We start from the raw sequence: 24,115 nt of genomic DNA, 5'->3' as shown, positions 1-24,115 counted from the left end.
CACCACTATCTATGCGTCAGCATGCCTTATGGGCCGTTCTTTGGAGATACAGACTTCCCCCTCAGGGCAGCACGTCCTTCTTCTGGGGAACAACCAGGGGCTCTTAGATCCAGAGCAGGCACCTGGAACGAAACTGGCCGCAAGCCATTTTCCTTTTTTACGCTCAATACCGCAGCGTCAGGAGTGCATACCAAGAAAGAGACAAGCAGTTCTCCGCAAAGCAGAAAGCTGAATAAGCTTACAGCTTGGGGGCCACCACAGGCCTTTAAAGGATTAGATGAGGCCCACCCACTTTAGGAAAGGACAATCTACTTTACATAGTCTACAGATTGAGTTGTGAATCTCTTCCAGAAGTATTCCCATAGACACATTCAAAATAACATTTAACCAAATATTTCGACATTCTGTGGCCCAGTTAAATTGACATATAAAATTAACCATCACAGTTTAAATTTTTAGCCTATTTTCCATGTACATATTTACTTTTTCAAAATTTCTAAAAACAAAAAAAACTGTAGCAGAGTAAAACTAAAAATGTAATGTTGGAAAATAACAGTTAGCATTTAAAATATTTATCCATGATTTATTTTGCTTTCAGTGTATTTATTCAAGTTCAGAAGAGGCAACTAAGTTATGACCAGGAAGTGAAGACTATTTGGTTTATTGATGTCTGAAGAAAATAAGTACTTTTTGGTACTCTTATTTCTTAAGGGATTTTATGTGGGCTTTGTTCTATAATAGATAAACAATATTTTCAAGATTTCTATTTTTTTATGATCCTACAAAATGTTGAATTTTGGGTTTATTTTTAAGACTTTTGTTTACATTTAAGTTAATGTATAGTAGGTTTTACTATCAATTTCTATCAATTCTAAATGTATAATTCAAAATTAATAATGTACATAATAGAGAAATTTAGTATTTTAAGATAGTAGTTTTCATTTTTGTTATATTGCACCAGAAAATAACTATTGGGAGCTTTTGTTCTTAAAATTAAATTGTGAATTAAAGACAATGCTTTAAAATGTGTTTGATTTTGTGTAAAATAATACTTTTAAAATGGCATTTTAAATTAACAGAATAAAGAATATATATGAAATATTGGGACAGGGTTTAGAACAGGTAGAAATAGAATAATAAATCTAAATTACAATGATTTCAATATATGAATGACTAAAATAATATTACTGTTTTGTTGCAAAGATTTATTTAGTAACTAAAATTTAATATATTCAGACAACATACTTATTCTGAAAGTCTTGTAATTCCATAAATATTTTAATTTCCCTTTGGACATCATCCTCAGTCCAAACAGCATGATATTATAATACTGAATTTTCCTTGAAACTTTAAATATTGAATATAAAACCATTCAGAGGAAAGTATAGTTACTAGGATTATTATTATGTTTGACTAAATACTTTTGTAGACTTCAACATATTTTGAATGAGTAGAATATCTCTGAGAAGTAAATTGTTTCCATAGGTGTTTGAATCCAACATGTAGAATCATATATAATTTAGTGTGATAGACACAGATTCAGTTTCCTGCACATTTTAATAATCACAATAGAATGTTAAATCTTTATTAAATGAAAAAAATAAAGATATAACAATATTTATTACAATGTTATTATGTTAAATATATGGAAAGATAGTGGGGAAGGATATAGAAAATTTAAAACTAATTTTCATTTGTGTATACATATGTAAATTTCCACAGAAATTCTATAACAGTATAAACTCGTTCCTGCCTTTTATTTTGGCTACTTATTAATAATTTCCATAATATAAGCATGGGATAGGGATCCCTGACAATACACAATCTTTACCCCACCACATTTAATATTCCACAATTTTCAGTAAATTGCAGCATTATCCCTGGATTATCTTTGTTTCAGTCTGACAATATATTTGACAATATTGATAACTGACTAATCTCTCATGTTTCTTTTTCTGTGTATAAATGTGAGAACACTAGAGTACACGCTGTGGGAGACATCATATAGTTTATTTCCTATATCTCTCCAGACTACTTTTATTTAGTTTTCCTTTATTTTATGGAGAAATTAATACAAATTTATTCATAAAAATGTATAAAACATGTACAACTTAAAAACAAAGAAAAACATTTTAAAACTATACAACTACTTGCAATATTATATATATGTTGAGTATTTTTATGAAAAAAAAAAGATATAAAAAGTTGAAATTATACTCTATACATTGTATTTTAACATAATATCTCATTTAAATGATTTACATCCAACAGTATATATGTAGACCATAATTTTAATGACTATAAATAATAGCATTGTACATTCTAACCACATTAATAAGGTGAACATTTTAGTTGTCTCAACATTTTTCGCCAAATTAAATAAAGCTTCTAATACATATAAATAATCTATCTATACATCTATCTTTTTCATCTTTTCCTAATTATTTCCTTTCATTAAAAGTATCTTCTTTTTCTCCTCTCAGAATAAAAGTACTAGCAATACAAAGATAAATGTACAAAAATATTTATTATAAAGTAGCTTGAAAAAACTATTTGAAAATTGCAATCATTAAAATAATTTTATTTACATACAGAGATTTCTAAGATGTAATTTTAGTAAAAAAAGGCAAGTTTTATGTTATTTATAATCTGATTTTTCTGATAATCACTGACAACTAAACCTGTTTTATATATGTAAAAACATATTGTTAAAAAAAGAGGAAATATTTGGTTTTTAAGAAATATGTGTTGAGGTCCTAGAAATTTTTTATATATATATCTTTCTTTTTTGGATTTTACAGTTTAGTGGGCACAACAAACAATTTTACCAAATGGGGTGAGTATCATGATAGGAAAGTGAAATGTGCTTTATAATTACAGAGCAGGTATATTTATTCTAGTCTAGAGGGTTAGGGAAAGCATCCTTAAGAAAAAAAATTTTTAATGAGATTTGATAAATATTTAGTTAGGGGAAAATACAGAGAAGAGAAAGGGTGTTAAAGGGTGAGAGGAACATCTGCAAACATCAGGTATGAAAGCTGGAACAGGCCTTCTGAGAAATGAAGAAAACAAAACAGGCAAAACAAAACAATTGGTATGTACAGAGTGTATAGCAAAGTGGATAAAGGTGACAAAAACACATCTGGAGATGAGAACAAGATTATGGATAATGCATAAATAAGGCTATAGAGTCCAAGGAAATAGAATAACAATAAAAGTAATGATTCTTTTAAAAAAGAATATTATCCCCTTTTAATAGAAGTGGCTTAGATTACACACACACACACACACACACAATTTGCCCAATATAACAGAAATTTGCATGAGACCAGGCCTGGTTTATAAGACTTTAGATTCATGGTTCTTATGCACTGGACCTGGTTGAAGATTTTTAAGCTAAGAAGTAATAAGACTCGATTTGTGATGTAGAAAAAATCAGTTTCTTTAGTATGGAAAATTGTTTGGAGTAGAACAAGAGGGAGGTAGGCATCAATTAGAAGATTGTTGCAGTGGTACAGATAAGATATGATGAACAAAACCCGGGTGGTAGCCATAGAGATGGAGACAGATGGATGGGTGGGGGAGATATTTCAGAGAAGAAAAGGCTGCATATGGTTATTTTAACATTGGGTAAAGGAGGAGTAAAGTATGAATCTCAAGTCTGTAATTTTGGCTACCATAAAAAATAGATTCAAATAGTCAAATTGTTCAAAGATGGAATGGTACACTAAAGAAATAGATGGAGTAAGAATGTATTGGGAATTGTGAAGTATATGATGGAAGACAACAGAGCAGGCATAGGCTAGTAAAGACTCAAGTTTCAGAATAGTGTTAGGTTTGCAAAAACATTAGGATTTTTTCCAACTCAAAATTTCTGTAAATACATGATCCGTTTGTCTGTTTTAAATACTCAGTGAAAAATCTTCTATACTAAGAAGTTTACTTTTAAGATGGGAATGAATAGAAGGAAGATAATTTATGAAAAAAATCCTAATATTTTCATCAAATTATTTATATGACCAATGGAAAAGCCCTGTGTGTTTTATATCACTTGAAATTTCAAATGTCTATAAAATACATCAATTTCCAAAAAGTGAGAACATCCTGGTTGAAAGAGTACTCTCCCAAAGTCATGCAGACAATAATCTATGAGATTAATATTCTGTCTCTGGTTGGTCTCTGATGACAGAGCCTGTGCATCTGCAAGCGATATTATACTGAAGGGAGGTAAAATCATTTAAAATTATGGTATATATCCTAAACTTATCATCATAATAAGGTCAGAAATTTCTCACATCACCTCTTGAGTTTAGCAATTTTAGATGTAATCGAGTATATTAATATTTTACACTTAAGGTTTATTAGACCAATGGATTTTTTTCTTGTTAATGTACTAGACATTTAAATCTTGGTAGCATTCTATTCAAAAATGTCTTGGAAACACTGTGTTTTGAGAAATATATATATATTTTTTATTTTATTTTAAATGTAGTCTCTTATATAAATATGTGTTTAAAAATTTTGAGAATAAAACTAAAATGTTTAATCTCTCCACAGTGAAAATTAAGATAACCATTGCAATCATTGTTCCAGTGATGTCATGTAGAGATAAATTAATATTTGCCAAAATTATTTTTTCTGTAATAACAATACATATATTTATAGAACTCTTCTTTTCTACCTCTCTGAAGCTTCACACTGACCAAGATAAAGGAGATGGAAATTTAAAATACATATTAACAGGAGATGGGGCTGGCAGTCTGTTCGTAATAGATGAAAACACAGGAGATATTCATGCGGCAAAGAAATTAGACAGAGAAGAAAAGTCCCTGTACGTTCTTCGTGCCAAGGCTATAGACAGAAAGACCGGGCGGCAGGTGGAGCCTGAATCTGAATTTATAATTAAAATCCATGATATCAATGACAATGAACCAAAATTCACAAAAGACTTGTACACTGCCAGTGTTCCTGAAATGTCTGGAGTCGGTAGGTATATGTTAATCCATGTAAACTAAGTTTTTTATTTTATTTTATTTTTTGCTAAGGTAGTTATTATGGACATACAGTTATGAGATGTGATCTCTTTCAAGATAAGAACTATAACTGAAACTACTATTTAGTGTTAGCTATCTCACTTCTTATGATTTTCGGTTGTATGTTTCTTAATGTTTCCTGCTATTTTGTAACTGACATCTAAGATGATTACTGAGAACAATTATTCCATTGCATTTCAACAAACGTCTTTACCTTTACTCAAATGCCATTCAAATGGCAGTCAAGTTAAATGTATTTTGGCCTGAAATGAAAGGAATATCAAATAGTGTCAGCAGTTTTAGACAGTTTTGTTTGCATTATTTTGCATAAAAACAATGAATGCTTGCATTTAACAAATTTCTTTTGATCATCTCATTTGATCATTGAAACAACTTGATGTAGGCATGGGAAATAGAACTTTAAATCCCCATTCTGTTAATTAGGAACCCTGGATTCAGAAAGATTAAGTAACTGAATTAAGATCAAATAACCTGGCAGCATAACAACAATATTCCAAGTCTTTTTAATGTTATTTTAGCTATGTTCCATCCAGCAATGGTTTATCCTGAAAACTGAAAATAATCATTTCATTTTTTAAGGCTGCCCATAATTTTAAATGCCATTTGTTATTATGCAATGTTTTTATCTGTATATGTAACTACATTTAGCTATAATTATATGAAAGGTTTAGATTTGTTAATGAGATGATAAGAGCTGACTGTTAAATCATATTTCTAAAAAAATAAGTGATATAAACTTACTATAATATCCCAAACATGTAACTGATTTTGAAAAATTGATATTTAGTTGAATAGTATTTCAAAATCAGTTATAAGTATATAACTTTGACATTATTGTAATTAATACATGGGTAAGTCTAAAATAATTTCTTAAAGAAGAAAAACAAACATATCTACCTTTACTGAGTGATTGATATTAAATACTTCTTAACTGTGTGTACCATCTAGCTAGAATGGCTATTTTTGGTTATTTTCTAGAATAACCAAAAATTTGTAAAGAAGTTATTTCCTCTAAACTCAGATGAAATCTCATCTGAGAAAAGTGCAGTTCTTCTGCCTTTTCAGGTATTCATTCCAATAATATGAAAAGCACTTATCAAATTAGACAAGACTCCTATGAAATCTTAAAGCCTAGGATGAAATATGAGTGTTTGTGTTTTCTTTAATATTTTAAAATATGTGTTAGCCTGGTACAGTTCCATGGAAAGTACTGGATTGGTCCATATAGGTCGACCAGTGGGCTAATGTAGATATACATCATGTCTCTTTGTGGGCTTAGATTTGAGATAAAGATACATCTAAAATTATGCTCTCCATTGCAGCTTCCTATTCTTGAGCATTCTATAGTTTGGCTTTCCAATTAACACCTTTTAACCATTGTAAAATATATATTCTTTTTCTTGTATGCATGTTATTTTGCCAGATATTTTAACACTTAATAGTACAAAGACTTTCATTTATCCTTCTCCAAAAAGATTTGACATACCTATAAGAGTAAAAAGTATAATTAAGATGACAGAGATAGTTGAATATGATAAATTTGGATAATTGATTTAAATTTGAATAACTTTTTAAATTTTCAAAGCATTACCTCATTTTTAAGAACAGAATATTTATCAGAGACTGTTTATATTTAACGTCAAATTACTTGTATTTTCTCCTATATTACTTCGGGTTATTTAATGGGATATTATCTTCCACTCAGTATAGTCTTATAATTTATCTACCTAATTCAAATATAGTCTTTCTCTGACTATATCTGATTATATTAGTATTTATCTGAAATACTAATATAATCTAGATTCTTTTAATATTTATCAAGTGTGTAATAAGATCAGAACTAGACTAAATACTTCTCTATTTTATTTTTTAAAAACTTTTCACTTGTTCAATACCTATATTAAAATATAGAATATATAAGTTTATACATAGGAGAAGGCTTGCAGATTATCTTGTCCAAAAAGCCCTTTATGTAAGGCAATATGTATTTCGTTTATATAAGCTTTAAATTGTGGGCAGTACAATTTCTGATTACTGTAGACCTTAAATATGAGAATTTGGGTCAATGTCAATTACATTTCCTGCATGTCTACAATTACAAAAAAAAACAAGAAAAGCGTATAGGAGGCAGCTGTATGGCTCCAGCTGCAGATTTTGGTACTAATAAACAAATATTTAAGAACTACAGGTAAATCTTGATCCTATTTATAGAGGTTATTATTCTTTATTACTAATATTGACATTACTGCACTAATTGATCCCTCCTTAGCCCACTCATACACTTTGTACGTATATCTATTTTTAAACAGAAATGCACATATTATAAATACTGGGCTGGCCAAAAAGTTCATTTGGTTAGTGAATACATTGTTCAATAAAGTTCTTAGTGAAAATGAAAAATGTGTCTTTTATTTCTACTTAAAACTGAATGAACTTTTTGGCCAACCCAATACTATATGCATATGTGGAAGATACTATTCTTGGTTTAATTACCTCTTTTAATAAACAAGTAAAAATGAGCCCCAAAGCGTTAAACTGGCTTGCTCAAAAACATACAGAGATGACTTATTACTATACTAGATTTAAAAAGAAAAAAAGTTAATAAAATGCAGAGATAGCTGGATAATTTTAATACCTTACTATTTTTCTCCACTGTAAAATAGTTATGGTTATTATGCAAAATGTAGTTTGGAAAACTTCTAATTTTATTAGATTCTTAGTGACTCCTTGAATGTAGAATTTTTCTTATTTTCTTATTTTAATTCAAATTTCTCAAAAGTAAATCCAAATAAGTGTAAGAAAAGAGGAAACTGCATTTTACAATAAGATTTTATATATATGTGTATATATATATGTATATACATAAAATATATGCCTAAATAAAAAGTATATGTATTTATATCCTGAAAATGTATAGTTCTTTTATAACTCTCCTACCTGATTTAAAGGAAAATAAACTTATTATAGTTTTATACATGTGATTTTCTCTGCTTTTACCTATCCAAATAACCATTTACAGAGAAATGTAAAGGGTGATACTTGGGAACTTTATCAGGCTATGTGTAGCCCACATATTAACAGCTAAAGCCTGTGCACAATCACATAATAAAGAATGCCTCCTCTCTAAAAGAAGTAATGCAGAATTATGGAATTCTAATCTTATTTTCATTATATTAGTGATTTTAATTTAAATCAAACACTTGAAAAACTACTATTATTAACTTTGAGGGTAAATGAAGTCTAATGGAATAAAATATAAAAGTTCTTTATTCTCATTTTATCCTTCTTTCCAACACTGTAGTCCAATGTTCTCCTTTATACTGTCCCCCCTACGTGATTATTTTTGTCTTAATATATTTGTCTCTTCTTTTTCTCTCTCACCAAATCCTCGCCTTGCTTTTTCCCTCTGCCTTTGCTTCTTTCTATCAAATATGCCATATTTCATTTTGGTTCTCAGACTTGTGCCTCCCCATCCCTTTTACTGGTAATTAAAATCAAATGACTCCAATTAACTCTTTAAATCTGAAATACATTAGCATATTCTGATCAGAACACTTAATCTGGATGATACATGAGGATATATAGTGAAAGAAAATGAGATACACTTTGAATTAGGTATTTGTAGCAGATTCCTACATTTTGTTTTCCATTTCTTGTGGTCATTATACTTTGATTAAAGATTATCTATTATTTTTCTATATTTGCATGCATTCGTCTCCCTCAAGGCAAATTCCTATTGTGCAATTTTGGAGGTTTCTCATTGACTGGGTAGGTCCCTCAAAAACTGATCCAGTTCCCCTCCCACACTGTCCGCCCAACAAGGAACCTATCTGTAGTTTTTCACAGATCACACAAGTAACTCATCATTGAATGCTTCATGTCCTAAACTAGGCCCTTTCTTAGAGGTACACTGCCTGTAGATTCAAATATGTGTCTAATCATATGTCTAGACAGGCCATTTAATACAGTATTTAGAATGAAGCTTCTTCATACTGGCTAGATCGAATCCCATCCTATCACCTACTAGCTGTGTAATCATCAGCAACCTCTATATGCTCCAAGGCCTGCATCCCATGTTTATCATGAGGATAAAATAATAATACAAATCAAGTGCTGAGAACTCTGCCTAGTCTACGTTAAGCAATTTGTAAATGTTAGATCTTGTTATGACTTTGAACTAGAAACTCTGCTGGGCTTTAGAGATAAAATGTTGAACAAAAGCAGACATAGCCCTTTCCTTTGGAGAGTTTACATCACACAAAACCTACATATAACAAATGACATAAATTTGTCATTCAGGCTTCACTATATTTTACTTAATATTTGTTTAATAAAAAAGTAAATATTTTAAATTATTTGAGAATAAATGAAGCATATATAGCTCAGAAAATTTAGAGGGATATAAAAATCAAAGCAGTGTATTTCCTTTTGTTTTGTCTTTATAAGCAAATATTTATAAAATTAGTACAAAACACATCAACCACTTTCTATCTAATTTTATTACTAAATAGTATGAACTGTAAAATGTCCTTATATTTACAGAAAAACAAAAATCTATCCATTTCCTAGAGTTCAACACACTACATATTTTTCTTTTTCTCATTTTGCTATTATAAATAACATATCAGTGATATGCTACCAGTGTTTATTAGTGTTTAACAACATTCTAATTATTAACATGATTCTGAGAGGGGGAACAGTATTTTATATGGACGTTTGTGGCATTTTAGCCACATTATAGGATTGATTTCCATTCTTTAATTTCTTTATTATTTTTAGGTCAAGTATTTTCAGGTAGGTTCGAAGATCATATATCCATGATAAAGAGCAAATGATCAAAACCAAATTTAACAAAAATATTATTAAAAGTGTCAAAAAAGTATAAAGGTGTGTTTTTACCTGTGCCCATTATGAAATGACAGCCACAGCCAAAGAAAAATGAGTCTGGTAGCAAAAGAAATGTCATGAAATCAATGAATTAACTACTTGCATTTAGCATCTTGGTTATGCTTAATAATTCATATTTCAAATAACCCTCAAGTATGAAAACAATTATTAATCTAACATATGTTCACATAGGGTTATATAAAAATAAATATAAATCTGAAAACCACTCTAGTTGAACATTTGAACATTATTGTGGGATGGAAATCTCTTTATGATTTCTGCTTTGGTCTAACTCGGACATGAGTGGATGTTTTTTAAATGATAAAAGAGTACACCTGAGACTGACTGAGTAAATTGTACTGTGTCCTCTCACAGGACATATCAATTCCATTGCAGCTGAGGAAACAGAGGCTTCAAGAGGAAGAGCTCAAGTTCTCATCTTACGCTAATTAATTTTAAGAATACATAAAAATACGTCCTAAATTCATATATTCAAATATACTGATGGAAAATAAAGCTGTTAGTTTAATCTTAATGCTCAATATATTAATTTCTAGAATCTGCATAAGCAAATATATGCAAATTTTGAGAAACATTCACTACAACTCAATTAGACAAGCTATGCGTGTGTAATGTATGCTGGATATTAAAGTAGGTTACAGAGCCAATGTGGAACTCACTTTTTCTAAAGAATTTTAAAATCTATGTAAGTATCAGAGTCAACATTTTGAAAAGTTGCGTGTAATATACTAGAAAATGTCCTACAAACTCATTTTGCTCAAGGAATACATGGTAGGCTTTAGTTAATGGTAGTTTTAGAATCATGCCTTGAATCTTTATAGAGTTCTAGAAAATATAAGAAAAGTCTATCAATATATTACATTATCTTTAGCTCCTAAAACTAGCTCCTTTAAAGCTCTTTTATCTTTTAAAACATAATTATGTGTGACAAAGTTAAGAGAAAATAATTTAATTTTTGTAAAATAAAATTAAACTGAGAGTATTGGTAAATTATAGTATTGCATGTGAGACAATTATACACTTCCTTAACTCTGGAGGGATATATCTGCTGATTTACATATGTGTAGCAAATAATACATAGCATATCAATAGGTATAATTATATATGACTATGTTAACTACATTACAAAGAGAGGCACAGACAATAATCATATATATCTTGCATACCAAAAATTTTGGCAATTTTACGTCTTTTGTGTCTTGATAAAAACAGGGCCTCTTTATTTTCAATTTACAATATTTAGTTAATTTATCAGAATAAAAAGCAGCAGGAGTGCTTTCAATGTTGGATTTATCTTTGAATTCACATTTCCAGTTAGCAATAAATGTATTAATTGAAAATTGTATGTGCACTGTATTCAGTGAAAACTTGTTTTCTGTCACAGTATTTTCAATCAATTAGTGCACATTCATCTTTATGATAAATTTTGCTTTTGACTTTTTTAGATAGCTCAATAATAGTAACAATATTATTAAGGAATATTTAAATTTAAAAAAATGAAAGATAAGTGATTTTTTTTTAGCAGCATAATTCAAATTTCTTGAAACATGTACCATGGTCTAACACACCACATTCCCAGTAATATGGTTTCATAAACATAGCTTCAAATTTCTAAGTACTTAAGTGTCTGTGTTTGGGTGGGGATTCATGTAGGTACATCTGTTATACAAGTGACTGCAACAGATGCAGATGACGCCAACTATGGAAATAGTGCCAAAGTGGTCTATAGCATATTGCAAGGACAGCCATATTTTTCAGTGGACCCAGAATCAGGTAACAACATCTAATACTTGGTCTCTTTCTCATTACGCAATACATCTGGATGCACATTTATAGATTTTTCTATATTTAAAAAGCTATTAAGTGTCATGTTTTTATTTATTCCTTATATTGATAGTTATTCCATGGATACAGAAGCAGAATTCCTATTATTTAAAAAGATTTGAATCCTTAGCCCTTTAGACTAGTATTTATTGAGTTTAAATTTATTACATTAAATACAAAATTTCACAGAGATTCAACACATTACATGTCTTAGGAAATACTCAAAACCAAAAAAAAGTGACAATCATCAAAATTAAGCTTATTCATCTAAAGACTTTTGACTAAAGTTAGTTTTTCTAGTCAAAAGGATAATTAAATTGATTAGCAAAAATTTCTTCCTGAACAACAGCCCATGGAAGAATTTTTTTCTGTTCTGTGAATTATGTTAAATTGGTTATGTATGGATTGAAAGACTTATCTAGGTACACTGACATCTTATCATCTGTTTGTTCTGATTAATGTCTGTAAAATGGATCTTGCATGGCTTAATTTTAAAACACAGTGATTGAACTGCAAAATATTTGTCTATTTTTTCCAAAAGGCATAATAAAAACTGCATTACCAGACATGAGCAGAGAAAATAGAGAGCAGTACCAAGTGGTTATACAAGCCAAAGACATGGGTGGCCAGATGGGAGGCCTTTCTGGAACCACCACAGTGAACATCACTCTGACAGACGTCAACAACAATCCTCCTCGATTTCCCCAGAGTAAGAGAGGTTTCAGTGATACCATGTGGAAAGTTTCTCAAACACACTATGAACAGTTCAATACTTTTACTAGTAGTTTCACTATTAGTTTATGGATAAAGATGAATCCACAACCCCTCCTCCCACAGAATATCATGATTTCCCACAAATTAATTAAAAGTGACTAGAATCATTTCATCATTGAGTAGGTAATGGAGAAAACAAGGAAATGAGGTTCTTTTTGGCAACTTTAATTATCTTCTTCTACCTTTTGAAGAGTTATACAATTTTCCGGACTACCTTTCCCAACATTTCCTATGATCATCTAGTTCTTTTTCTTATCTATTTCCTGGTTATGAGCGTGGACTCTCAAGTCTGACCACCAGGCTGCAAATCCCATGTCTATCACTTGCCTTGCCTCAGTTCTCTTGTTTGTATGTAAGAATTATAATCCCTTATTTAATCAATTCTAAAACACAGGTTTGTTGATGTTTTAACGTCTCTGAAATCAGATACTATATTAAAATCAATGCAAGTTAGTTTAATTGGCCACATTTTTCTTTCTTATTGGCCCACAGTCTCATGAAATAACCTTGGTTGTGATGGCATCTGAGATATGTTAGAGTTTGCTGGTATCTGTTACCTACTTGTGAAGATTAAATCAGTTAATAGCCTTTCAGTTGTCACGATTTCTATGTTAAACCATGGATTCTTTGCAAGCCATGAGGTCCTACAAAAACAGACTCATTCTCTGCTGAAAATATTTCTATGTTGCAGCAAATAAAATTATAAGAGGTCCTATCTTAAAACGTTCTGTTAAGGGCCCTGAAATTTCAATTTATAACATTGATTCCAATAGAGTAAAGCATTTTTTTCAAGCTAATCAAATTTGAAATACTTGATGATACAGCTCTGGATGGTGGACACATACAAATGATAAATATTAAAAAATAAACTTTGCTAAGAATATGAATAATAAGACTAATTAACATAAATCTAAACTTTGCATTCAGGTTCCTTAAACATAAACTGAAAAAGTATGACGTGATGAATTCTCAAATGACTTGCCACTCTATAATTTTATGATCTATTATAATCTCAGCAGAAGGTTTGGAACTTGTAATAGTAAAAATGTTCTTGAACTAAGAACTGGGCTAAGCATGTTAAAGACGTCATTTCATGGAATCTTCATAACAAACCTATGAGTTAATAGCTATCATCATCTCTATTTTACAGATGTGTAAATTAAGGGTTAGAGAATTTAACTAACTTGCCTAGTGATGAAAATTCAAATCCAGGGCAGTTGGATTTAGAAGTCCCTCTTCTTAACCACCAAGCAAATTAGAAAGAGAACAGACTTTGAAGTCAGGGAGACTTAGTTTTGCCTTCTGCTTTTCCCAGCTTTACAGGATGATTTCCTTGAGCCTTATCTGAGGATAATACACCTGCCTTCATTCTATAAGGACTAATGTTAGAATTAAATAAATTAACATAGAGGGCCTTTGGCCTTATATAGATTTCAACACATATTAAATGCTTAAAAACATTTCTAACTTTCATTAACATTTTTTGTGATATTTTCCTATTATCTCTTAAATAAATCCTCACAAACTAAAATGCTTTCATGAACAGCACAATGTAATGGCTGAAACTGCAGGAGACAGAAACGCTCATATCCCACTTAAAGACATTAACAAGCAAAAAAAAAAAAAAAAAAAAAGAAGTAACTTGCTGTGTATGGATTTATTTTTTCTATCCCTGAGTTAGAATATAAGAATAAATGCATGTTCTAAATCATTTAGTATAAGTAAAAATGTGTAATGACAATGTTGAATGCTTCAGATAAGCAGTAAATAATTGTTTTCCTTGCCCTCTTAAGTCAAAAGTTCTGGATTCTAGTATCAGGACTACCATCTATTATCTAAATAACCTTGAGACATTCACTTAATCTTTCTGGAACATATATTTCTCATTTACAAAATGAGAGTACTCTGCCTTTATAAATTATTTTTCTAACTTAATAAATCTATAATTTTTGACAGCTTACAATTCAATATGACGAAAAACTCTAATTTGAAATTAATTTATTTAAGTAAAAAAGGCAGAGGAAATGAAAGATTTTTGTTATCTAAAGATGAAACAGCTTTGATTTAATTTTCAGGTACGTATCAATTTTATTCTCCTGAGTCTGTACCTCTTGGAACTCATCTTGGAAGGATAAAAGCCAATGACCCTGATGTGGGGGAAAATGCTGAGATGGAATACAGCATTGCTGAAGGAGACGGAGCAGACATGTTTGATGTCGTCACTGACAAGGATACACAGGAAGGGATTATAACTGTCAAACAGGTTTCTTCTTGCTGTCTTCATTTCCTCATTGAGTGCTTTATAGTTTATTTTTGCTTTTCAAGGAAGAAAAGCCTAGGATTTATTTTTCCCATCCTTTACATGCTTCTATCCTTCACATAAGTGGGAATAGTTGCGATTTCACTTCAAATAAGTGAAGCATCTTTATCATTGACACTTAAAAACTGATATAAAACCTCAACAGCTTGTGCTTATAGTAGACAACAATCAAACAAGGATTAGATACTCTCAAAAGTCTTTGTTTTATATTGCACCATGATATTATTTCATTCACTGTTTAAAATATTTAAATTGTTAAGTGTGATGGTTTATTAAAATAGATGAAGCCTGAAGATGCTTGATTTTTAAAGCAGTGGAGAACATTATAAAGCGTTACACAGAATAATCAAGCTAAATATTGATTACTTTATATCACCCTAATTTCCCTTTCATTCACAGTTTTTTTTCCACAGTGTTCAGATTAATAATTTTTTTTTTCTTTTTAAAACACAGTTTTAGAACTGTAGGACTTAAGGAAGCAACTTATGTGAATGGTTTGTTAAATCTCAATTTTATGTTTCTGCTGATTTTAAATTTTTATAACTTTAATAATAATAATATAGTAATAAATAGCCTATGTATTAGATAATACTTCATTTACCTATGACTACCAAAATGTAAAATGCATTACTAAGTGTGAATCAATCTTAATGTGTATACTATTATATTGAATTACTCCTTATAAATGTGTAAGGCCAAAAAAAAATTTCCTAATTTATTTGTTATACCCATTAAGCAATAATTGGGAAAGTTATTTAACCAGAATTACTGGGACTATTAAGAGAGGTGGTTATTAAATTTTGAAATTGTCTTCCATTTTTATGTCTGCTATATTATACTAATTTTTCTTATTTTATTTAACTTCAGAATTTAGATTATGAAAACAAAATGCTGTACACTTTAAAAGTGGATGCAAGTAACACTCACCCTGATCCACGATTCCTGTACCTGGGACCTTTCAAAGACACAGCTGTGGTCAAAATATCTGTGGAAGATATGGATGAGCCTCCTGTGTTCAGTAAAATTTTTTACTTGATAGAAGTCGATGAAGATGTAAAGGAAGGCAGCATCATTGGACAGGTTACAGCATATGACCCAGATGCCATGAACAATTTAATAAAGTAAGTATTTTGAGAAAACTTAAGTTTGAAGAAAAATGATAATCTCACTATTTATAAGCTGTGTGACAAAAAAATGTACCATGTATGATCAAGTACAGTAATACAACCAAACACTTCCATAGCACAGACTTTTAGCTGGGTTGTCTTCTAAGTGCTCTGGATATATTATTTCATTTGACTCATCACATATTACAAGGTAGCTCTTATTATTATATCTTTCTGTAGATGATAAGACTAAGGTACCGAACATTTAAATAACTTACCAAATAATTAGTCACTGGCAAAGCTGGGTTTGAGGTTCAGGCTGTCTGGCTCCAGTGTCCGTGATTCTAATCCCTTAGTTATTGATGTAATTCTTGTCTCATTGCCCTTCTTAGATAAATCATAGTTCGAATAATAAGATATCTAAACAAATGCATTAGAAAAAAAGTTCTTCTAGAAAAGCTTAAGAGATACCTTGAAAATTGATGAAAAACGTCTTTTGAAAATAGTCCCTAGGCACATTTTACATCAAAACTTTTGAGAAGCAAAATATCAATTATATTCTATTAATAAAACAGAGAATTGGTAAGACGAGTAATGATATTTGAGAACAGTAAAACTATTAAAAATTGGTATAGTATAGTGCAGAATAGTGTAATACTTTCTCAAAATTTGAATATTGTATTAACCGTTTAAAAGTTTTCAAATATGCCAGAAACTATGCTTAAGGAGAATATAAATATAGTTGTGACATAGATGGATGAATAGGATGGGTGGATGAAGATGGGTAGGTATGTTGATGAAGACAAAAGAGACAGACAAATAATATATTGTCTGTTAATATGTGGCTAGTAAAATGCCTAAAATTATGCTTTGTTTAAAATTTAATTTTTTATACAACAAGAACTGACTGTATAGCACATGGAACTGTACTAAATATCTTGTAATAACCTGTAATGGAAGGGAATGTTAAAAAAAGAATATATATATTTATATGTATATATAACTGAATCATTTTGCTGTATACCTAAAACTAACACAATATTGTAGTAAATAAACTATATTTCAATAAATTTTTGGATCAAATTTAATTTTTAATTAAGGAAAATAAATGGTTAAATATTTATTGGGAATGCCCAGATTTCCTGGAATTCATGTCATACCATCATACATAGAAAATCAGTGAGCACAATACTAAGTATATAAGTATTAAATTTAGTTTAAGATGTAATAACTATTCATGTTAATTTACAAAGCCACGTTTGTTGCACTAAATATACCCTAATTTATATTTAATTTGTTGGTCTAATATATTTTTAAAATAAAGAAAGTTTGTGAAATTTTAATCTGTAGTTAGTACTCAGTTTAGCTTGAAATATTTGGTTAGTTTTAGGTTAATTAGAATAGAATTCACTTAACTTTCTCTTTTAAAAAATGTTCAGGTTCAAATTATATATTTTGTATATTGTTAATTAATTTAAAAACATGACTTATAATGATACCAATGCATAAAAGATTATTTTACTCTGACACTTTTGTATCAGTATACATGAAATGGATTAATTTAAAATCTTCGTATTATATAAAACAAAACTCCTAAAATGAAATGGATAAGTAATCTAGTTTTCCAGTGGTCTACACATATGTTCCAGCATTTTTATATCCAAAATGTTTATTTATGTTTTACTGAAATTGAGTATGGCTGATTGGTTTTGGCATTTCTTATATGTGCATTTATTTTTGTAAGTAACAAAAAGAAGTTTAAAGTGTTTTTGTGTTCTTTACAATATTGAAATAGAAATAAATCACCACATATTAAAAATGGATAAGGGATTGTCCGTACCAATAGCTATAAATGCTCAGTAAGTATCTGTTCTTGATAGATTTTGCAATTTCCAAAAAATAGTAGTCAATGTCTTTTCTACTTCAATTGTGGCACCAGATTCATGACATGAGACAAATACTTTGCCTATCCTTTCCTCTATAAAATAATTGTTATCATTTATTGAGCCCTTGCTATGAGCTGGACACTATCCAAATAGCTTTATATTTATTAGATCATTTAAACCTCATCACAACATTATAAGGTGAGTACAACTGTTATCACCTACATTTTAAAAAAAATTTATTTTATATTGGAGCAAAGTTGATTAACAATGTTGTGTTAGTTTCAGTTGCACAGCAAAGTGATTCAGTTACACATATTTATGTATCTATTATTTTTTCAAATTCTTTTCCCATTTTGGTTATTACAGAACACTGAGCCGAGTTCCCTGTGCTGTACAGTAGGTCCTTGTTGATTATCTAATTTTAAATACAGTAGTCAGGCTCACAGACTTAGAGAACAAACTTATGGTTAACAGGGGTGAAGGGGGAGGGAGAGGGATAGATTGGCAGTTTGGAATTGACACATACACCTACATTGTAAAAAAACATAAACTGAGATGCAAAGAGTTTAAGGAACTTTACTAAGGACACTGTACAAATAATTAGCAGACTGAGGTTCAAACTACTGATGATCTGAATGCACAACCAATTCTATAGCAGATATATTCTGCGTTCTTACTGACCTAATTATTAATTAGAGATAATTAATATTGTTTCACATTCATAAACTGCTTTGACCGACCTCAGGGGTACAAAGCAAAGCCTCAAGGACAAAATTATACAAAAAGCAAAATATGGCTTTTGTCCCTCAGAATTTGGTCTAGTTTTTCATCATTTTTTCCATTTCCCACAATAGGAAATTTCTTTTTTTTCCTTCCAGTTTTATTGAGATATAATTGACATATAGCACTGTAAAAGTTTAAGGTGTACAGCGTAATGATTTGATGTGCATACATCATGAAACGATTACCGCAATACGTTTAGTGAGCATCTATCACCTCATATAGATACAAAGTTAAAGAAACAGAAATTTTTTTTTCTTTCTGAAGAGAACACTTAGGATTTACTCTTTAACAACTTCCATATATAACATACAGCAGTGTTAATTATATGTATTATATTGTATATTATATCAATATCACTAGTACTTACATATAACTGAAAATTTGTACCTTTTGGCTGCCTTCATCCAATTCTCCCTCCACCTACCCCCACCTCTGGTAACCACAAATATGATCTTTCTTTATGAGTTTGTTTTTAAAGTATAATTTTCTTACAACACTATGTTTTTTCCTGTTGCACAACATAGTAATTCAAAATGTCTATACATTTCAAAATGATCACCATGGTAAGTCTAGTTACCAACTGCCACCTTACAAAGGTATTACAAGGTTATTAACTATATTCCCCACACTATACATTTCATACCTATGGCTCATTTATTTGCCAAGTAGAAGTTTGTACCTCTTAATCTCCCTCACCTATTTCTTTCCTCCCCTATACCTTCCCCTCTGGAAATTATCTGTTCTCTGTATCTATAACTGTTTCTGTTTTGTTATATTTGATCATTTGTTTTGCTTTTTAGATTTCACGTACAAGCGAAATCATACAGTATGTGACTTTCTCTGACTTATTTTATTTATTTACTCTAGATCCATCCATGCTGTCATAAATGGCATAATTTCATTCTTTTGATGGCTAAGTAATATTCCATTGTGTATATATGCATATATACCACATCTTCTTTATCCATTCATTTATCACTGGGCACTTAGGTTGCTTCCATATCTTGGATATTGTAAATAATGCTGCAATAAATGTAGGGGTGCATATATCTTTTCTAATGAGTGTTTTCTTTTTCTTTGGATAAATACCCAGGTGGAATTGCTGGATCATATGGTAGTTTGGTTTTAATAGTTTTGATGAATCTCCATACTGTTTTCCATATCAGCTGCATCAATTTATATTCCCACCAACAGTGTATGAAGGTTCCCTTTTGTACACATCCTGTCAACCTTTGTTGTTTGTTTTTTGATAATAGCATTTCGACAGTTGTGAGGTGATATCTCATTGTGGTTTTAATTTGCATTTCCCTGATGATGAGTGATGTTGAGCATCTTTTCATGTGCCTGTTCACCATCTATATGTCTTTGAAAACACATCCGTTCAGAACCTCTGCCCATTTTTTAAAAAGGCTGTTTGGTTTTTGTATATTTTGGCTATTAACTACTTATTGGATCTATTTTGGCTATTAACCACTTATTGGATCTATCATTTGCAAATATCTTCTCCTGTTCAGTAGGCAGCCATTTCATTTTGTTGATTGTTTCTTTCACTGGGCAAAAACTTTTTAGTTTGATTAAGTCCCATTTATTTATTTTTGCTTTTGTTTCTCTTGCCTGAGTAGATATATCCAAAAAATATTACTAAGACAATTGTCAAAGAGTTTATTGCCCATGTTTTCTTTTAGAACTTTTATGGTTGCAGTTCTTACATTTAAGTCTTTAATCCATTTTGTATTTTTATGCATGGTGTGAAAAAGTAGTCCAGTGTGGTTCTTCTACATGTATGTGTCCAGTTTTCCCAGAACCACTCATTGAAGAGAATATCTTTTCTCCATTGTATATTCTTGCCTCCTTTGTGGTAGATTAATTGCCCATGTAAGTGCAGGTTCACTTCCGGGGTCTCTATTCTCTTCCAATGATTTATGTGTCTGTTTTTGTACGAGTACCATACTGTTTTGATTACTGTAGCTTTGTAGTATAGTTTGAAATCAGAGCTCATGATACCTCCAGCTTCGTTCTTCTTTCTCAAGATTGTTTTGGCTATTCAGAGTCTTTCGAGTTTCATACAAATTTTAGAATTATTTGTTCTAGTTCTGTGAGAAATGACTTTGGTATTTTGATAGGGATTGCATTGATTCTGTAGGTTGCCTTAGGAAATATGGATATTTTATACACATTATACACAAAACTGATTCTTATAATCCATGAACATGGTATATCTTTCCATCTGTTTGTGTATGCTTCAATTTCTTTCATCAGTGTTGCATAGTTTAGCAAGTACAGGTCCCTAACCTCTTTAGTTAGATTTATTCCTATGCATTTTATTCTTTTTGATGTGATTGTAAATGGTATTGTTTTCTTAATTTCTCTTTCTGATAGTTCATTTTTAGTGTCTAGAAATACAGATTTCTGTATATTATCAATAATTTTGTATCTTCCAACTTTACCAAATTATTGATAAGTTCTAATATTTTTTTGGTGGCATCTTTAGGATTTTCTAAGTGTAGTATCATGTCATCTGCAAACAGTGACAGTTTTTATTCTTCCTTTCTAATTTGGATGACTTTTATTTCTTTTTCTTGTCTGACTGCTGTGGCTAGGACTTCCAAAACTATGTTGAATAAAAGTGGTGAAAGTGTGTATCCAGGTCTTGTTACTGATTTTAGAAAAACTCTTTCAGCTTTTCAACACTGAGTATGATTTTAGCTGTGGGCTTGTAATAGATGGCCTTTATTATGTTGAGGTAAATTCCATCTATACCCACTTTGTGGAGAGATTTTTTTATCATAAATGAATGTTGAATTTTGTCAAAAGCTTTTTCTGCATCTATTGAAAGGTCATATGATTTTTATTCTTCAATTTGTTAATGTGGTATATCACATTGATTTGCAAATATTGAACCATCCTTTCTTCCCTGGGATAAACCCCATTTGATCATGGGGTATGAACATTTTAATGTATTGCTGAATTCATTTTGCTAACATTTTGTTATGGATTCTTGCATCTACATTCATCAGTGGTATAGGCTTGTAATTTTTTTGTGTGATCTTCATCTGGTTTTGGTATCAGGATGATGCTGACCTCTTAGTATGAGTTTGGAAGCATTCATTCCTTTTTAATTTTTTGGAATATAGTTTGAGAGATTGGTGTTAACTTTTCTATAAATGTTTGGTAGCATTCATCTGGGAAAATATCTGGTCCTGGATTTTTGTCTGTTGGGAATTTTTTTTTTAGTTACTGATTCAATTTTATTACTGATAATAAAATAATAATTTTCTGTTTCTTCCTGGTTCAATCTTGGGAGGTTGCACATTTCTAAGAATTTGTCCATTTCTTCTAGGTTGTCCATTTTCTTGGTGTATAATTGTTCATAGTAATCTCTTATGAACCTTTGTATTTCTGTGGTGTAGGTTGTAACTTCTCTTTTTTCATTTCTGATTTTGCTAATTTGGGCCCTCTCTCTTTCTTCTTAATGAGGAGTCTGGCTAAAAGTTTATCAATTTTGTTTATCTTTACCAAGAACCAGCTCCTAGTTTTAGTGATCTTTCCTGTTGTGTTTTTTGGTTTTTTGGTCTCTATTTCATTTATTTCTGCTCTTATCTTTATAACTGCTTTCCTTCTACTAACTTTGGATTTTATTTTTTCTTCTTTTCCCAGTTCCTTTAGATGTAAAGTTAGGTTGTTTCTTTGAGGTTTTTCTTGTTTCCTGAGATAGGCTTTTCTTGCTATACACTTCCCTTTTAGGCCTGTTTTTGCTGTATCCCAAAGGTTTTGGGTCATTACGTTTTTTTCACTTAGTCCATTTACATTTAAAGTAATTGTTGATAGGTAAGTACCTACTGCCATTTTGTTAATTGTTTAGGGATGGTTTTATAGTTCTTTTTTGTTCCTTTCTTCTTCTTTTTCTCTTCTCCCTGTTCATTTGATGGCTGCCTTTAGTGTTTTGCTTGGATTCCTTTCTCATTTGCATGTATGTATCTGCTATAGATGTTTGAGTGGTATCAGGATGATGCTGGCCTCTTGGCATGAGTTTGGAATTATTCATTCTTCTTTAATTTTTTGGAATAATTTGAGGAGAGGTATTAACTCTTCTATAAATGTTTGGTAGAATTCATCTGTGAAGACATCTGGTCCTGAACTTTTGTTTGTTGAGAGTTACCGTGAGGTTGCTGTTACCATGAGGTTTATATACAGCCATCCATATACATATGATTATTTTAAGTTTCAGATCTCTTAAATTCAAACAGATTTTAACAACCCTGCATTTTTACTCCCCAGCCCCACTCCACAGTTACTGTTTTGACATCATATTTTACATCTTTTTGTTTTGTGTATCCCTTAGTTATTTATTGTATATATAGATGATTTTACTACTTTGGTCTTTTAACCTTCCTACTAGCTTCATGCATCGTTGATTTACCACCTTTACTGTATACTTGTCTTTACAAATGAGATTTTTCCTTTTGTAATTTTCTATTTCTAGTTCTGCTTTTCTTTTTTACTCAGAGAAATCCTTTAATTTTTCTTTAAATTGGGTTTGGTGGTGCTGAACTCTTTAGTTTTGGCTTGTCTGTAAAACTCTGATATCTCCATCAAATCTGAATGAAACCTTGCCTGGGAGAGTATTATTGCTTGTAGGTTTTTCCCTTTTCATCACTTTTAATATACTGTGTCACTCCCTTCTGGCCTGTGTAGTAACTGCTGAAAAGTTGACTGATAGCTTTATGGGAATTCCCTTGTACATAATTTGTGGCTTTTCCCTTGCTGTTTTTAATATTCTCTCTTTAATTTTTGTAATTTAGTTACAATATGTCTTGGTGTGGTCCTCTTTGGGTTGATCCTGTTTTGGACTCTGCTTCTTGGCCTGAATGCCTGTTTCCTTTCTCAGGTTAGGGAAGTTTTCTGCTATAATGTCTTCAAATATGTTCTCTGCCCCTTTCTCTCTCTTCTCCTTCTGGACCCCAAAATGTGAATCTTAGTATGCTTAATGTTGTACTAGAGGTCTCTTAAGTTGTCCTCCTTTATTATTTTTTTTTTCTTTTTGATGTTCAGCTTCAGTGATTTCCACTACTCTGTCTTCTTCCAGCCTGCTGATCTGTTCTTCTGTATCATCTAATCTGTTGATTCATTCTGGTCTATTTTTTATTTCAGTTATTGTATTCTTCATGTATTTTGGTTCTTCTTTATATTTTTTTAACTCTGTTAAAATTTTCTAACTTGTCACTTTGTTCATCCAATCTTCTCCTAAGTTCTTTGAACATTTTTATGATCATTACCTTGAACTCTTTATTGTGTTGACTGCTTCTCTCCACTTCACTTACTCCTTCTTGTGGGGTATTATCTTGTTCCTTCATTTGGAACGTATTGCTCTGTCACCTCATTTTGCCGAATTTGCTGTTTTTATTCCTATGTATTTGGTAGGTTGGTTACATTTCCTGACCCTGGAAGTGACCTTTTGTA

The 24,115-nt window shown here is 30.6% G+C and overlaps 1 protein-coding gene across 2 annotated transcripts in view; it reads left to right on the top strand.

Moving 5' to 3' along the window:
* Window positions 1-24,115, top strand: part of CDH9 (cadherin 9) — an 83,297-nt gene that overhangs the window by 40,858 nt on the left and 18,324 nt on the right. The window contains exons 2-6 of one of the 2 annotated variants that reach the window (XM_059919231.1): window positions 4,692-4,986; window positions 11,616-11,735; window positions 12,328-12,495; window positions 14,636-14,823; window positions 15,748-16,001. In XM_059919231.1, the coding sequence (XP_059775214.1) occupies window positions 4,692-4,986; window positions 11,616-11,735; window positions 12,328-12,495; window positions 14,636-14,823; window positions 15,748-16,001 (1,025 nt within the window). The remainder of the gene's footprint in view (window positions 1-4,691; window positions 4,987-11,615; window positions 11,736-12,327; window positions 12,496-14,635; window positions 14,824-15,747; window positions 16,002-24,115) is intronic. The other variant, XM_059919233.1, reaches the window with a different exon arrangement.

This window comes from Balaenoptera ricei, chromosome 3, assembly GCF_028023285.1.
Source record: "Balaenoptera ricei isolate mBalRic1 chromosome 3, mBalRic1.hap2, whole genome shotgun sequence".
Taxonomy (NCBI): Eukaryota; Metazoa; Chordata; class Mammalia; order Artiodactyla; family Balaenopteridae; genus Balaenoptera; species Balaenoptera ricei.
This window is presented reverse-complemented; position numbering and strand designations above follow the sequence as displayed.